Below are 18,232 nucleotides of genomic sequence, written 5' to 3' on the forward strand. Positions count from 1 at the left end.
ATCATCCAAAATAAAGTAAATCAATGTAAATCTTAAAATCAGTAAACCTTAAAAATTAGTATCTTTTTCTAAAGCATTTGGGGCATAAAAGAAAGAAACTGGTTAAATTCAACTTGAATTTCCACACAAGAAGTTAGAGTATCCTCTGGAATTAGGCCAACAAACTAAAATGCCAATTGAATATTATAAAGCCGAAATAAATTCAAGGTAACTCTTCTAGAGTCTGTAAAAATCAGTTCTGACTGTTCTGGGTCAGGTTTGGGATTTTGCATCATTATTTAAAATTAGCCCTATAATAAACCATTGTGGTGATTCATGATTTCATCCAGGAGGTTTTAATCGTTGCACTGCTGACCCCTAGTTGTTTTCTAATTTCTCTTTTCTCAGAAACTTTTCACAGAAGTCTGTCAGATCTCCGCCTAAGGATTTTAGTTAACACTTCACCACAGTAAGGGGTGCAAGGGAGGGACGGAGTGAGTGGAGTTAGCTTCAGCTCAAAACTATTAGACAGTATCACTTTTGCGGGTGCAGCCTACAAAACAAAACAAAAAACAACAAAAACCCCTCTCTATAGAAGTCCCTGATGCTTTATATAAAAAAGTGATACTGTCATATCAATGCTTAAAAAATAATGAGATGATAATGTTAGGCTAACAAATGGACAAAACAGTGGGTGGCATTCTAAACAAGCATAACAGCATACCAGGGTTAACAGGGATGTCAAAAGAAAGTGAATGCTTAGATGAATAATCATTGCATTTTACTGCTAATTAGCTTCACAAATTAGGCATATTTGTAATTTAACTGGCCAAGCTGCTTTTATAAATATATATTAATGATTAATAATATAAAATATAATTATTACAGTGGTTAGTAATAACAACTAGCTTGCATTTTTAACTCATGCTTCTTTTTATAGTAGCCAGCTTTCAAACAAACTCAATTTTATTTAAAATCTTACTTTTTTCAGATGTCATATCGATCTGAAAGAAAACATAACATAAATTGAATGGTTACAAATAGCATCTTTGCTTATAGCCCCTGATGTGCATAATAAGCTCTTATTCGTAATTACGTACATGGGTGACACCACATGCTGGAAGGCTGGAGTTGTTTGCTACAGGTTTTTGTTTTTGTTTTTGTTTTTTTCCCCTGAGGGTCTCAGTGATTTTTATCTTAACTTTGAAAAACATAAATCTCTTTTCTAGATATTAGGGGTAAAAAATCCTAATTATTATTCTTGGGGAGCTATGACCCAGGTTGTGATCAGTATGAGAAATACACATTAGGAAAAAGGCCAGGCAAAGGGTAGAGTTGGCATTAAACAACACGTGTCAATTTAGTGGAAAAAAGAAGAAAATAACCAACAGTATGCCGGGGTAATAGGTTCCACAGAGGTAGTTGAACTGTCATTAAAAATAAGTCAGCATTCTAAACCCTAAAAAGAATATGAACTGCATCTATTGTCCTGATTTGCTTCTGAAAATACTCAATTTAAAAAATCATACATCCAATGGGTAAAATTCCTTTGTGAACATAGCAAAGTTGGTTTCATGGTTTTATTGTTCTTTCAGTATGTGCAGGTACCATTTTCAATAACAGTGGTGACACGGCCACTGTATACAGGAAGGAAGTTAAGGACATGAAAGCGCATATGCAGTTAGGGAAAGAATGATCTCAGTCGGGTCATCGGTTGATATGTGTGTGGCTATGTGGAATAGGCAGCGAGTCTATATTCCTTCCTCCTGTTCTACTTCACTGCCAAGACACCAGACAAAGGGAAATCTGGGAATCCTCTGAACCAAGGCCTTATAGGTTAAGCTGAAGAGTATAAGGTATTAATTATATTTTTTCTTTATGTTTTTGTTTCAAAAGCATTAGAATAACATTTATAAAAGAAACAAGTATATTAAAAATAATGTAGCTGAGCATGGTGGTGCATGCCTATAATCCTAGGCTGAGGCAAGAGAATCTCAAGATCAAGGCCAACCTCAGCAATTTAGCAAGACTCCCATCCCAAAATAAAAAATTTAAAAACGGATGAGGATGTGACTCAGTGATTAAGCACCTTAGAGTTCAATCCTGAGTACCAAAAAAATAAAAAATAAAAAAACCATAACTAGTAATTATTACAATTGTCTTATAAATAGTATTTCCCTATTTCTATCAGCTACCATTTTTAAGTAAATATAAGGAGTTTTCTAATGATTTATTTCATTTCTGTTACAATATTTGGACATTTTCACATTTTATAAGCAAGACAAATACCTATTTGAATTAAATACTAAAATGGATATAATAAAATGGCTATTTATTCTGGGTAACTTCTTAAGACTTGTTTTCCTCATCTGTGGTATAGTACACACCTCATAGGGTGGTTAAGAGAGGTCACACGTGGAGTACTTGATAAAGATCATATTTTATGAGAAATGTTTGGTGTATAGTTCTCTATTACAACATTATTATAGTGTAATCAATGAACTATATGCTCCTAAAAGTTTTTGGTTTGAGTCATTCTCAAACTTATTGATCTTAGGACAACCACACTCCTAAAAATTATTGAAGTTCCTGGAAGAACTTTTGTTTATATGTGATATGCATAAACAAATATCTGCATTACAAATTACAGCTGAGAAAATGCTAGGATCCAATAATATATAAGCATACATCCCATTACTATGGTATCACATATTTATGGCCTCTGGGTACTGCTCTATGGCCTGGTAGGGTATAGGAATTAAAAAGGCAAGTGATACCTTAGCGCTGCTATAAAATGAATTTTTGACCTCCAGGCAACTTCAGACTAACCTTTGAGAACCATTGAGTTCAATAGCTTTTGGAGAAATGTACATTTGGCATAGAGAAAGGACTGAAATTTATAGGGAAACTTAACTATCCTCTGAAGTCAATCCACAAGATGAGAAAACAGGCTCAGAGAGTTTAAATGAAATTGTGCCCCCTTGATTACTAAAAACATTGGTTTATCTCTTCCAAGAACGCATGTGATTGTAGCAATGACACAGCCATTAATTAGTGACACCATCATAAAATTACCTCTTCCTCCTGCTCTTGGTCTGACTCTGACTCCTTGCCGCCCCAACATGCCATGCAAGATGGAAAAAGAGAGAAGGAAGAGTAGAGTGTTTAGAAGAGAAGAGTAAATACCCTGCCAACAAACATCAACAGGCAAGCTTGGAACCAGCATACTCTTATTTTTTTCTTATTAAATTTACAGAAGGCAGACAGAAAATCAAAGAGGACTGATTTAATTCTGTATATTTGCGAGACAAAAGAACAAAAATTACAAATATAATAATTTCAGATGCTAGGTCATCAAGTAGTGATGATGATATCCCAGTCATCACAGAGATTGACTGAAAATGTCAAAAAAAAACCCCTTGAGTACGCAGATGATGAAAACATTTTTAATACATAGGTAATATGTAGGAGTTTTATTATAATAGCATGCTATTAAATTCCAAAGTAGATCTTAAATGTGCAATGCTGACATTTTCTCCTTTTTGAAATTAGTATATAAAAAACTGAATTAGTAAATAAGTTAGTAAATAAAAAATCCTTGACCATCATGGCATTAATAACTGTGTCTGATATGTCTTAATACAAAACCAAGTCAATGTTTTCTCTTACAGCTTATTGAAAGCTTACTGCAAACCAAAGTTTGTTCATCTTTTTTATTTTTATTTTTTTGTCTCTCCACAGTTTTTTGGGGGGCATTATAGTTATACATAATGATGGAATTTGTTATTACATATTTGTTCATGCATGTAATATAACAATATAATTTGGCCAATATACTTCCTAGCACTTCTCCCTACCCGCCTGGACATTTCCTCCACTGATTTCCTTTTGATTTTCATGAGCTCCCCACCCCTACCTTTCTTTTCCTTTTTCCTGTCTAGCGATACAACTTTATGTTGTATCACATAAAACTCCTTCATCTTTGTGTATCACTCAGGTGGCTTGAATATATTTTTTTATGGTTCTTAATTGGCATTCTGCTTCCAGTGACTCACCAATATTCAGTACCACAATCTGAAGAGTACATTCTGCCTCACTGGAGTACAGTTAGATTATACTCATTTGGTCAATATAGCAATGCTACATTCCAATTTGGGGAATAACATGTATATTTACATATGTAAATATTTTAATTTTTTTAGTCATTTAATAATACTTTACAATGTCAAATATGATGCTTTTAGCTTTTGTCTATGTTATTTTGGTTTACATAATTAATTATCCAAAATTTATAATTCGACAATCACGGTGGATAAAATAAGAAAGAAAATTCTTTGTTTTGTGGAGTGAAGACTTAGGATTTTAAATATATCCCTCCTTCTCAGCAGCCACCACCCATCCTCTTTCCCGATCTATAATGTGCACACTGACAACCTGCTGTAGCCACCTACAGATTGCCATTGGGAGCTTCCCATTTAAAAAGGGATATTGGTTTCAAATTTTTTTGAAAAACTTAAAAATAATTTTAAAAAGTTATTTACAACATTTAACTAATTCAGTTGTCATATGTGATGTAACCAGAGTACTTAAAGATTTATATAACTGGGAAAGGTTTGAGAAGAAAGTAATGCCTAGGTAGACTTTGTGTCAGAAGTGAGTCACTTTTTTTCCTTTTCATCAGTGTTTCCAGTGTTATTTCTTGTAGCACAGGGACATTTTTTATACTGACATGTTAAAATAATTGAAAAATTAATTTATTACTCCTAAAACAGGATAGATTATGGTATTTGAACAAAAAATAAAATATCATGAGATTATCCTGAATTTAATAATGTATTATCTACATGTGAATTGGTTGTAAGCAGAGCCAAGAGACTCCAGTATTTTGGTAGGGCTAATTGCACTAGAGTGGTCTCAGGACAGCACATGGAAATAAAGCTAATCATTTTATTTTTTTAAAAAATTGGTTCAAAATGTTAAAACTCATATCCTATTTCTCTCTTCCATATTCAATATGTTGATAAAATTTTTCATCAAAGTACATTTAATGCAAAGTTAGGAGAAAATACTTCTTCCTTTATTTGAATGGAAAAATCCTAAATTCAACAGGTTAACAAAAGTGATTGTTACATGTGCTTACATTCACTGCCTTTATTTTTGTTCATTTCAAAGGATTTGAATTCAGTTTCTACTCTGTCTGAATAACACTACAGCAAACATTACGTACCTTCATATAAATCGGCAGGGTGATGTTTAAGTTACAAATAGCTTGATGCACCAGGCCTCTTGTGGATTTGGGCTCCTTCATAAATGATAGTCGTCCGCAAGGTTCCTGAGTTGTATCGCGTACCTTGAACAAGAACAACATTTAGTTCACCTATATTTAACATGTACTCTTTATTTCATTTAGGCAATATTTAAAGGGGTAAAATAAAATTCATTTGTTAATGCTCAGTAAAAATTCAAAGGTCTTCCTCCTCCCCACACTCATTTAGAATAACTTTTTAAAAAACATTTAGCTATATCCAGCTTTATGAAGTATGATTGACAAATAAAACTTTTATATATTTAAAGTACCCAAATGTGATGATTTGATGTATATATCTATGTATTGTTAAATAATTATTATAATCAAGCTCATGAACATACCTATCACCTCATCTGGTTATTGTCCCTCTTGTCTTGAAAACACTTAAGACCTCTCTTGGGAAGTTTCAAAATACAACACATTATTATCAACTACTGTCACCATATTGTATACAAGATCTCAATCACTTATTAAGCTTTTTAAAAAACCATGGTAAGATATAACATAAAATTTACCATTGCTACTATTTGTAAGCAGATGAGTCAGTGGCAGGAAGCACAATTCTAGAGCTGTGTGATCATCACCACTATCTACAACTTTTCATTACCCTACAATAAAATTGTCCCCCTTATACAATAACTTCCCAGTCCTCCACCCTGATAGCCTCTATTCTACTTCCTTTCTCTGTGAATGTGCCTATTCTAGTTCCTTGGTAATGGTGGAGTCATACAATATTCTCTGTTTTATTTTACTTAGCATATTCTCAAGGTTCATCCATATGACAGTTTCAGAATTTCATATTTTACTGTGGTAATACATTCATAACATAAGACTAATTGTTTCACCATTTTTAGATCTTTAATTCTGTGGCATTTGGTACATTCACATTGTTGTATAACCAAAAATTACCACCCCACCTGACTTCATTCAGAACTTGCCGACCTTTCCAAACTGAAACTCTGTGTATATTAAACAATAATTTCCCATTCCCTCCATCCCCTGCTCCTGGTAACCACCTTTGCATTTTCTGTCTTTGTGAATTTTGACTACTCTAAGTACCTCATATAGCAAAACTATACAATATTTGTTCTTCTGTGTCACTTATTTCATTTAGCCTATTGTTCAAGTGTCATCTATATTGTTGCATGTATCAGAACTTCATTCATTTTAAAAGCTAAATAATACCTTTGTGTATGTATGTTTGTTAATCTATTTATCTACCCACTTGGGTTGTTTCCACTTCGGGGCTATTGTGGAAAATGCTGCTAAGAACACTGGTGTGCTATTAACACTTTCAGTTCTTTTGGGAGCAAACCTAGAAATGAAACTACTGGATCATATGTACTTAATATTTTGACAAAATATCATACTGTTTTACACAATGACTACATTACTTTATATTACCATCAACAGTGTAAGTAAGGTCCACATCCTTGCCAACATTTATTTATTTGATAGGATTTATTTTAATAATAGCCATTTCATGGGTATAAAGTAGTATCTTATTGTGCTTTTGATGTGCATTTCCCTAATTTGTTGAACATTTTTTTTCATGTGCTTATTGGTCGTTCTTATACCTCTTTGGAGAATATTTTCATATTGGGTTTCTTGTTGGATGACTTTTGCACATCCACAATATCAAATATTAGCTTAATTATATAGATGTCTTTACTAAGTGGGTCCATTACTTTTCAGCACTACTGTATAATGAGGTTGTCTTTAAGAACCTATCATTCATCAGGCAAAACAACAGAAGCAGAAGTAGCATAATGGATAATCTTTAGAGATCTTGGGCAGATTTATTAAACAGGTTTGCAGATGCATGTTTTGAAAAATCATGAGGTGTTAAAATAACAAAAGGAGTCATTGCTGATGAACAGTTTGGGAAGTTAAAGCTTGAAGAAGGACTATGGGGGGAAGGGAGCAGAGACTAGCCTATGCCTTGTGAGGACTAAACATTAAGAAATCTAGAATAGTGAAATAAGTTGTGAGAAATAGGAAAGAAAATAAGCAAACAGAGTAGAGTTTTGTTTTATCTCATGAATGTCATTCATAGGCTGTGCTCCTCTTTAGAATTGGAATCTAGGCCCTAACTTGAATTGACATTCCTAAAACACAGGCAGCACATTGATGGTGCACTGACCTGTCATCATAACGTTTGTTGGATGAATATACGAAAATACATCAAATCAATAGCTCTATCTGGGATGATTTCTTATTAGCCTAAGTGAGATTCTGAGTCTCTTTTTTTTGACAACAAAAAAGTTGTCAGAACTCTTTTGGTCTCCACACTTCTGAAATTCACTCATATTTTTAAAATTTAAGCCTAAATATTTAAAAATCATTAGTCTATTTTTTAAAAAATAGACTCCCCCTCAAATTTTGAAGAGTAGCCAGTGTTTCTAATTAATGAGTCAGCTATTATTTATTCTTATTCTCCTCCTTAAACATGGTCTATAACTAAAACTTAAAGTTGACTCTGAACTCCAAAAATAAAAATATTTGATTTTCTAGAACCATTACATTTTACAAACAGACTAAAAAAAAAAATCTGGGAATAATTGAAAGGCAAATATTCTCCACTATGAAGGAAGTCAAAACTTTTCTGGATCTTGAATAAAATACATTACAAAATTCCATGCATACATTACCTTGACAAAGAGGGGAAGTCTGTTTTCTTTAAAGGCAAAAAAACTGAATATGTGGTGTTGGCCACTCTTGGTTAATGGCACCAGGTTGCCGAAGCAATCAACGTAGATGGGCTTTCCTTCTAATACCTGGGTGAAATGGAGAAAAATAACAGAACAAAAGAGTTGCAATTATAGTTTATTATTTACACAAAGAAAGCAGCAGTGTTACTGCTTGGCGTTTTACATTCTTAAAATATACATATAATAATCTTTACGCTGCCAAATGACAATTTGTCTTATATGTGACAAGGTATAGAACTTTTTCTTCTTATTGGTAATGGAAATCTTCAAATGCAAGGAAACATTAATGCTCTCATTTCTATCACTGTACCACAAACCAATAGATATTTAATTTTTAAGTTTAAAATTCTAATTGGCTAATTTTTGACATCACAATGAGTCAGATTACTGGACATCAAACTGATGGGGAATTCTGAAATAAGAATAAGTAATGTGAAAAAGCCCTGGGTATCCTATATGAACATTTACACAAAAGGAAGAAATTCTCAGATTGTTTTCTTTACTAAATAAATAAATAAATAAATAAAAATCTTAATTTATTTATTTTAAATAAAAAAAGAACATCCAGGAAAACTAAAACAATCTCAACTGCTACAGTCACATATTTTGAGTTTATCAATAACTCATAGTTGTTCTTCAAATAATCTTCAAAGGAACCCTTTTATCTTCCCACATTCACTGAGATCATCTCTATAGGACAGGTCTAAATTGGCTGAAAAGAGCTGATTTTATTTATTTGTAGTGATGGAAATCCAACCTGGGCCTTGTGCATGGTAGGCAAGTGCTCCACCACTGAGTTATATCCCCAGCCCCAGAAAATGGCGGATTTTACCTGGATGTTTTTTAATGACTTTGTTCATAATATTATATTTGAAATATAAGTCTAATGACAGAACGGCAACATAGATTATCTGTATTTTTAATACAGTACCTCCACATCCCTGCTTCTGGCCACTTCAGCGAAGTTTTCTTGTTGTTCAAGGGTCTTATCCACTTTATCATCAGTCATGCAGAAACATCTCAATCTGGCTTCAATGGGGTCATGTGATTTGGCAAACACGACAAATTTGGCCATGTAAGGTACACAGATAATTTCCCTGTACACTTGTGATGCAAAGGTAACGGATTCCTGTATCTGTCGACAATCTATCAGCCAGAACCTAGAAAAATAAATAAAAACGATTATTTAAAGTGTACCCCTTGAAAAAAAAACCAGTTCCATTAATATGATCAGAGTAGTCAACAAGTACTTCTTGGAATAAGAAGAAGGTGAGAGCAGGAATAATGAAAGGAAGCTGAAGGAAAGGGAAAGAAACAAGGATGGCAGGATAGAGAGGAGGGCAGAGGGAGCAAGGGGAAGGGAGCTGTACCAGGTTTCTAAGACCAACTATTAAATACTGTGTGTTTTCCTTCCTTGGAAACAATTCTATGTATTCAATCCTCTGAAACACACCTGTGGTGTTTTAGAATTCTCCAGTGGTGTAAGCCCAGCCTCAGATTTGATAGGGGTCCCACTGAATGAGTTCCTATTTCCCCTCTTAGTCTACATTGCATTTCCTGAAGCTTTTCAACAACATTTGCTGTGTTTCTTCATCTCATTATTCTTTTCCAAGCAGCACTCCAATAACTAAGATTGTATCAATTCAACCATTTAAAAATTCGGCTCCTGAATGGCAGTTTTTGCTCTGATATAATTTTTCCCAGTACAGCGAGGTTGCTGGCCCTTTATGACTCTCCTTGAGCTTCACCCTTACCGCAAGATGGAGAACTTGAAGAAGAAAGTAGAGGCCATCAGATGGATATTTTCTCAATTTTGTCCTTTCTACCCTTCCAAAGGTTTCTTACATAAAAAATTTTGTATTCATTAAACCATAACTTCCCATTTTCCTCCTCACTCTAGCCCAGGATAAACTCTATTCTACTTCCTGTCTCTATGGATTTTCAGTTGGCATAATGTTTTTAAACTTCAGTGTAGTTCCTGGCTCATGGCAGGGACACAAAATTACCTTCCTCTTTCTACTAATCTAACTACACTCACTGTTTCTTATAACCTACAAGTTAAATTATTATTACAAAGACAGTCATTTTGTGGTATTTTAAATTTATATATTTATTTCTCCCATCTTATCACAAAAGAGTTTATTTCTTCTACAACATTTTTTTTTTTTTAGTTTTATTGTTGTTCTTGTAGTATTTTCATTTTGGACACAGCTGTGCATTCTTTTCTTTTTCTTTCTTTTTTTTTTTTGGTATTTTTTAACTGAGAAGTTACAAATTGTACAGTGACTCTTCATTTCTTTACATTATTAAAGGCTTCTAAAACGAGTGTTGCCAGCAACATTCCAGCATTATTTCTGAGTTCAAGATGATATCAATCCTTATTCTATCCCCCAATGCACCCTCTGAATTTTGTCTTTGCATTTTTACTCATCTTATATTCTTATCCAATTTCATGTGGCTGTGAGGTACTGACACATACTTCAAAGGTAATCTCTTCTCAGATCCTCTCAAACTACTAGTACAACACCTTCTTCTGAATTCTTTTAGTACCTCTGGTCTGTCTCTCTCATTCAGAACTGGTAATCTTGGGGCCTTAGAGTACAGGTGCCAGACTGGCAGAACACGCTGAAGCATGGGCAGGAAATTAAATAGTTGGGCCCTCTGGAGAAGGAACTATAAGACTATTGCTGGAACTGTTACTTAACAATTCATGCATTTTTATCTTTTCTTGTCCCCATAGGAATTTAAGCTTTAACTACTCTCAACTTCAGTTTTCCTAAAATAGACATAAATGCTTCTTGCCCTACTTAAGTCACAGCATTATTATAATATCAAATTAAAGAAATGTGAAGAGGCTTAACAAAGACTATTCAGATGGGAACCGATATTAAAAATGGAGTTAACCTGTAAATAAGAAAGATAGCTTCAGCTTTTTAAAGATATCCAACACAACAACGGGTAATATGCAAATGTATTAGGATGCAAGAGAGACTCTAAAACCACTAAGCCATTTTAAAGCAAACTATGGCAGGCTTTGTGCTTTTGTTATTTTGTTGAAAAAGTAATTTAGACTGGGCATGGTGGATACGCCTGTAATCCCACTGGATCCAGAGGCTGAGGCAGGAGGATCATGAGTTCAAAGCCAGGCTCAGCAAAAGCGAGGTGCTAAGCAATTCAGTGAGACCCTGTCTCTAAATAAAATACAAAATAGGGCTGGGGAATGTGGCTCAGTGGTCAAGTGCCTCTAGGTTCAATCCCCGGCACCCCTCTGCCAAAAAAAAGAAAGAAAGAAAGAAAGAAAGACAGAAAAAGTAATTTAGGATATTTTGTTGACAACAGGAAATTTCTCATTCCTAAGACCTTTGAACTGGAAAAACAGCAGTGGCTTCTAAAGCCAGAGTCACAATCATTCAGCCCAAGCAGAGTCACTCATTTTGCTTAGATTTTCATCTGACTTTCAGACTTTGTTATAGTAGTGCCACTATTACATTTGTTGGTAGATCTAGTTTAAAAGGTGAAAGAAAATGTTGAACTTACTTAAAAAAAATAATAATCACTGTTAAAGAATTAAGAAGCCAAATAAAACAACAACAGGAATAATTTGAGGGGGAGGGAGAGTACAATGGGCTTTTCTGGCCTGCACAGCTTACCTGGCAGACACATTAGTTGTAAAGGAAACACATTCATTGACAAATGTTAGGGGTGTGGTTCCTGTAATGTCTTCCCACTGCGCAGGGGTGGTTCCACCTGAAATAACACGATTGTGGAAGAAAGTTAGGCAAAACTCCAGACTCTGGGTCATAAAATAAAATCTCTGTGGTTCTGGCTGTGTTCATGCACGTAATCCCACCCATCCCTCAAAATGACATATTGAGAACAAAATGGCAAAACTATATGCTAAAAAAAATGACACGTGGAACACAAGCAGCAGACACCACCATTCAAGAAACTAAATTTCAGGGAGGTTGTTTGAATAACTGTTTATTAAGTGTTCCATTCTCTGCCTGACGTTCTGAAGCTTTTGTCATAATTGCTAGGCTTTGAAGGTGGTTTTAGATCATATATCATTTAGATCATTTTAAAAGATCCAATTAAAGAGTTTCAGGAATAAGAGAATATTTAGATTGTTTATTATTTTAATATCTATAAATACTAAATATCCAATATTTAGTATTTTCTTATTCCTGAACTTCGCATTCTGTACAACCATTTTTAAAAGATGAAATTTCCTATCCACTTGAAATTGAAGATTGGAAAAAAAGAATACCTGAAAAATATTAAGAGCTCAATATATTCTGCAGGACAAATGAACAAATGGCAGAGATCAGCCTTTGCATATAGGTAGATCATCATGAGGGCCAGTAACCTCTTATCTTATTTCTACTGAGCAGTGAGGAGGTATATATGTCTGAGATAGAGACAGACCTTGACTCTAAGAGGGAAATGGCTTATCAAAGAAAGATTACAGATGTTTACTCCATTAGGCCTTTAAGATATATATTCTTGGCAGAATTATAGAATATAAAAAATACAAAATTCTATGCACATACATATTTTTGAAATCAACACATAAATGTACTAATTTTTCAAACTATTTTAAATTTTAAAAATTGTTTAGTAAAAGCTCATTTGAAGACATGGTGGATGGTATCTAGGCCTATGTGGTACCTTCAGGGTACACCACAGACAACTTCTCTCTCCCATTTCACATCCATAGCATCAGGTAGCACACCATAGTGGGGATAATTATACACCCACACTACAAAAAGTATGGGAAAGACACTGAGAAATACTCAGTGATAACCGGAAATAAGCAATTGGAAAAAAAGATGATACGTGAAGCAGATCATTCCTCCCTCTACTCATTACAGTCGACAGAGAGTTAAATTTTGTCACATTATTAAACTTATGGCATAATCTTGATGGTTTCTCCTTCCTAAGTATACAAAACACAATAATAAGGGAGAAATAGAGAAGGAGAAATAAATAAGGGTGAACATTTCTGTCAATACGAAGGAGAAATGAAAAAAAAATTGAACAATACCAAAACAACCATAAATGGCTATTTTTCCTTCTGATGATAATATTGATATTTTATTGAATGCCAACACTGTAATTACTGATATATTTGGAAATTATCAAATTACATAGCCCTAAAACAAATTATTTGTGTGGATGTTTTTGCCTCTATCTATGGTGGTTTAGGGAATATCTTTGGAGAGCTTGATAGTTGTCTGAAAGCTACTATAACTATGAATTAAAGAGACCAAAAATCTGTTAATTACTAGAAAACCTTTACTTTGTTTCTCCAAAGCTAGTTCAATAAATCAGTGATAAAGACATGAGCTACCCTAGAAAGACCAGTTGGGTTGAACCACTGGGTAAAATCAGAATGTTCTTTTCCACACAGTAGATATAAAGGGTTGTCTTCTGTGAAGACATGAAGCCTGGGCTGGGGAGATATCTGGCACGGGGTTTGAATACCAACTCTTCCAAATATTTAAGGCATAACTCAGGTATGCTATCCATTTTTCTTTAATCTTGGTTTCTTTTTTGCCAAAATGGGGTTAAAGTTTACTTATAGGGTTAATTGGGTAGAAATGACAATTCATATATAGTATCTAAGTCTCACATACAGACTACATTTAGTAAATAAGAATTCATTTCCTTTTGGTTTTCGCTTCCCGAATCAATTAAAAATGCTTTTCCTGAATTAATGCATATAACCCAGGAAGCATCTTATGACAAAGGCAATTTAATTTTTATAATTAAGTTTCTTTTTTTCAGAACTCTATACTATAACATGGTCATATATGACTCACCTGTTATGCTGCATAACAATCTTAAGGTTGGTGCATCTCCCCCAAAACCATTCAGCATGACATCACTTGAAGCTTTGGGGACAGGAATGGTCATGGTGATTGGCTTGTGGAATTTTCTTCTTCTAGGTTCCAAAGTGACTATAGGGCTGAAGGTAGCTTTGTTGCCAAGGATCTTCTTAACCAATTCACTGTGCATAGGTTGAGCCTTTTCAAAATAAAGAAAAATATTAAAATAAACCATATATTATTACGTTTAATGTCAATATCCTATCTAAAGCATTGCTTTTCATTTCACAAATCAGTTTGTGAGACTTTAAATATGGCAATTCCAAGTTTCATATTATTACCAAGCACGCATGTAAATTTGTAAGACCTGTGATCTCCCATAGTTACTTTGGCGCCCCCTGGAATAATTTGATTATTTAACATTTTATTTTCTATTTGAAATGCTCATTTTTAATCAAAGGAATAAATCCACATGAGGATCAACTACATCCAATATGGGTGTACCTGTAGGCCTACACGGATCCTCTTGGTTAGTGCTCCCTCTGGGAAGACAGCCTGCACCTGGGGTACCACCGTACTGCTCAGCACACCTCCCTCTGGGCCAATCAGGTTGCTGTCCTGTTTGATGCGAGACACCACTGCAAAGTACTGGGGGAAGTCACGTGTGATGATGCGGCAGATTCGCTTCTTCTCTAGGTCTTCTGGGCTATCCAGCACTGAGACAAGAAATACCCATCTTCATGCAGCAAGGATTTCCTTCTGATAGCATTCTAGCAAACTCATTGGCATAGTTAATAGTGAATAGAAGTGGCATCAAAACTTTTTTTTTTCAAGTAATAGAAAAATTTATTAAGCAAGGTTACTCTGACACTAGAAAAAATAAATAATAAACATTACAGTCTTTTAAGACCTGTCAGCATTCAGCTTGTACATTTTCTTTCTTTGGGAAAACTAGGACTTTCCAGGGCACTGTGAAAGGAAAGCATCTCATACCAGCTGCAGTCCTCCAGGGCTGCCTTTGTAAATGAGGGCATATGAGGGCAAACCTGGAATGACAACGAACCTCTTCTATTCTTGGTTCGTGTGATGGAGAGGAGGTTGTGTATGAACTCCTTTTGTTTGCAGAATTCAAAGTTAGCTCATGACCAGTTATTGTGGTTTTAAGAAATAATATGGCCTTTTGGATTCTCAAGGGAGTGGTACAGGAATAAAATCTGTCTTGAAAGGGTAAGGTTTGTGTTTATGTGTTTATTCTAGTGAGATGGGTGTCTCTGTGATAGTTCCTGTGGCTATAAAAAAAGATGCATGCTTATGATTTCTGAGTCTCAATATTCCTCCAATGCCAACAACTTACCAAATATGCCATCTAACTTCACAGGGATAGGGTCGTGTACTCTTTATAAGTTGCATTAGTGTAGATATTTAGGACAACACAAAAAATCAGGCGGATTTACAATGTAGAAAATTTGAACTAAGTCGATCACTGAATTTTAAGGGATTATGAAGAGTCATTCACTTTTAGAACACATTTACAATTCATAATACAAGGCAGAAAAAGTATGTTTTTTGATTATTGATTATAACTAGTTACTATAAAAGTCCCAGGATTTGATCCTACAGATATAATTAAAGACTAATACACTGGCAAATACTATCATATACTTACAAAAGAATATATTTAAAAACAGACAAACATATGAAAATATGATTCTTCATTTAAAATATACTTTTTACATACATAAAAAGTTATGAGAGTGGGTCCCCATCAAGGGCAAGATGCCAGTGTTGAAGGATAGATCAGTGACCAGCAAACATCTCAGAGAAAAGTATACTAAATCTACATGCTAGCAAAAGAAATTGTCCCCCAAAATAAAAGTGGCCTAAATATTGCAAGGAATAAGCTTTTTTTTGGGGGGGGGGTTACTGGGGATTGCACTCAGGGGCATTCAACCACTGAGCCACATCCCCAGCCCTAATTTATATTTTATTTAGAGACAGGGTCTCACTGAGTTGCTTAGCACCTTGCTGTTGCTGAAGTTGGCTTTGAACTTGAGATCTTCCTGCCTCAGCCTCCTGAGCCACTGGGATTACAGTTGTGCAACCATGGCGCCCAGGTAGGAATAAGTTTTATCAATCAGAATTCTGATCCTTTCTACCTTACTTGGAAGATGATAATAATTTCTTCTTCCATCCCCTCTTTGCATAAGAAATGCTGTTGTCACTTAGGCAAAGAACTTGCCTTATTTCTTCTAGTTTCTTTAAGTGGATTATGCCTCATTTTAGGACATGGGCATTTTCTCTGTGCAACTTGTGGTGGCCTAAGAATGAGCAACTTCCCTTTAGTCAAACAGAGACATTTCAACCTATGGATTAATGGCCAAAGACAAATTTGGGATTTAGAGATTTAAATTCTAATAAAAAAACTAAGTTCCTCCCTTTGCAGATTTTCATTGTTGTTTTTCATTTCCTCATCGTGGAATATTTTGCCAAGAATGTTCTGTAGTGCAGGTTTTCTTGCTGTAAATTCTTTTAGCTTTTGTTTCTCGTGGAAGGTTTCTATTTCATCATCAAGTTTGAAGCTTAATTTTTGCTGGATATAAGATTCTTGGTTGGCATCCATTATCTTAGAACTTGGTATATGTTGTTCCAGGATCTCCTAACTTTGAGAGTCTGGGTTGAAAACTCTGCTGAGATTCAATTGGTCTTCCTTTATAGGTAATATGATTTTTCTCTCTTGGGGCCTTTAAAATTCTATCCTTAATCTGTATGCTAGGTATTTTCATACTTGGGAATAAATTTAATGAAAGAGGTGAAAGAACTCTACAATGAAACTACAACAAACACGTTAAAGAAAGAAATAAAAGAAGACCTTAGAAGATGAAAAGATCTACCTTGGTTTTGGATAGGCAGAATTAATATTGTCATAATGACCATACTACCAAAAGCACTATACAGATTCAATGCAATCCCAATCAAAATCCCAATGTCATTCCTTATAGAAATAGAAAAAGCAATCATGAAATTCATCTGGAAAAATAAGAGACCAAGAATAGATAAAGCAATCCTTAGGAGGAAGAGTGAAGCTGGTGGCATTACTATCCTAGACCTAAAACTATACTACAGAGCAATAGTAACAAAAATAGCATGGTATTGGCACCAAAATAGACCTGTAGACCAGACCAATGGTACAAAATAGAGGACACAGAGTCTAACCCACATAACTTTAGTTATCTTATACTTGACAAAGGCGCCAAAAACGTACATTGGAGAAAAGATAGCCTCTTAACAAATGGTGCTGAGAAAACTAGAAATCCACATGTAACAAAATGAAATTAAACCCCTATCTCTCACCATGCACAAAACTCAACTCAAAGTGGATCAAAGACCTAGGAATTAAACCAGAGACCTTGCACCTAATGGAAGAAAAAGTAGGCCCAAATCTCCATCACATCAGATTAGGCCCCAACTTTCTTAATAAAATTCCTGTAGCACAAGAATTAAAACCAAGAATCAACAAATGGGTTGGATTCAAACTGAAAAGCTTCTTCTCAACAAAAGAAACAATCAGTGAGGTGAATAGAGAGCCTACAGAATGGAAGCAAATCTTTACCACAAGCACATTAGATAGAGCACTAATTTCTAGAATATATAAAGCACTCAAAAACCTTAACACCAAAGAAACAAATAACCCAATCAATAAATGGGCCAATAAACTGAACAGACCACTTCTTGGAAGAAGATATACAATCAATCAACAAACATGAAAAAATGTTCAACATCTCTAGCAATTAGAGAAATGCAAATCAAAGCTACTTTAAGATTTCATCTCACTTAGAATGGCAGGTATCAAGAATACAAACAACAATAAGTGTTGGCGAGGCTGGGGTGGGGGGAAGTCACACTCATACATTGCTAGTGGCACTGCAAAATGGTGCACCCAATATGGAAAGCAGTATGGAGATTCCTTGGAAAACTGGGAATGGAACCACCTTTTGACCCAACTATCCTACTCCTTGGTTTATACCCAAAGGACTTAAAAACAGCATTCTACAGGTACACAGTCATATCAATGTTTATAGCAGCACAATTCACAATAACTAAATTATGGAGTCAATCTAGATGCTCTTCAGTAGATGAATGGATAGGGAAACTTTGGTATATATACACAATAGACCATTATTCAGCATTAAAAGAGAATGAAATCATGGCATTTGCAGGTAAATAGATGAAATTGGAGAATATAATGCTAAGTGAAACAAGCCAATCCCCAAAACTCAAAGGCCAAATGTTTTCTTTGATATGAGGATGGGGTTTGATATGGCAATGGGGGGTGGGGGGAGTATGGGAGGAATGGAAGAACTTTAGATAGGGCAAAGGGGAGGGAGGGGGAAGGAGAGGGCAAAGGG

At 34.8% G+C, this 18,232-nt stretch overlaps 1 protein-coding gene across 50 annotated transcripts in view; it reads right to left on the reverse strand.

Annotated features, from left to right (window-relative positions):
* Ank2 (ankyrin 2) overlaps nucleotides 1-18,232 on the reverse strand; it is a 636,862-nt gene that overhangs the window by 29,054 nt on the left and 589,576 nt on the right. For all 50 annotated transcript variants that reach the window (XM_078021790.1, XM_078021757.1, XM_078021763.1 and 47 more), the window contains 8 exons: nucleotides 14,331-14,542; nucleotides 13,821-14,025; nucleotides 11,649-11,745; nucleotides 8,930-9,158; nucleotides 7,939-8,064; nucleotides 5,207-5,329; nucleotides 3,055-3,087; nucleotides 962-983 (listed from right to left, as the gene is read on the reverse strand). In XM_078021790.1, the coding sequence (XP_077877916.1) occupies nucleotides 962-983; nucleotides 3,055-3,087; nucleotides 5,207-5,329; nucleotides 7,939-8,064; nucleotides 8,930-9,158; nucleotides 11,649-11,745; nucleotides 13,821-14,025; nucleotides 14,331-14,542 (1,047 nt within the window). The remainder of the gene's footprint in view (nucleotides 1-961; nucleotides 984-3,054; nucleotides 3,088-5,206; nucleotides 5,330-7,938; nucleotides 8,065-8,929; nucleotides 9,159-11,648; nucleotides 11,746-13,820; nucleotides 14,026-14,330; nucleotides 14,543-18,232) is intronic.

The sequence above is a fragment of the Ictidomys tridecemlineatus genome, chromosome 9 (assembly GCF_052094955.1).
Source record: "Ictidomys tridecemlineatus isolate mIctTri1 chromosome 9, mIctTri1.hap1, whole genome shotgun sequence".
NCBI classification, from domain to species: Eukaryota; Metazoa; Chordata; class Mammalia; order Rodentia; family Sciuridae; genus Ictidomys; species Ictidomys tridecemlineatus.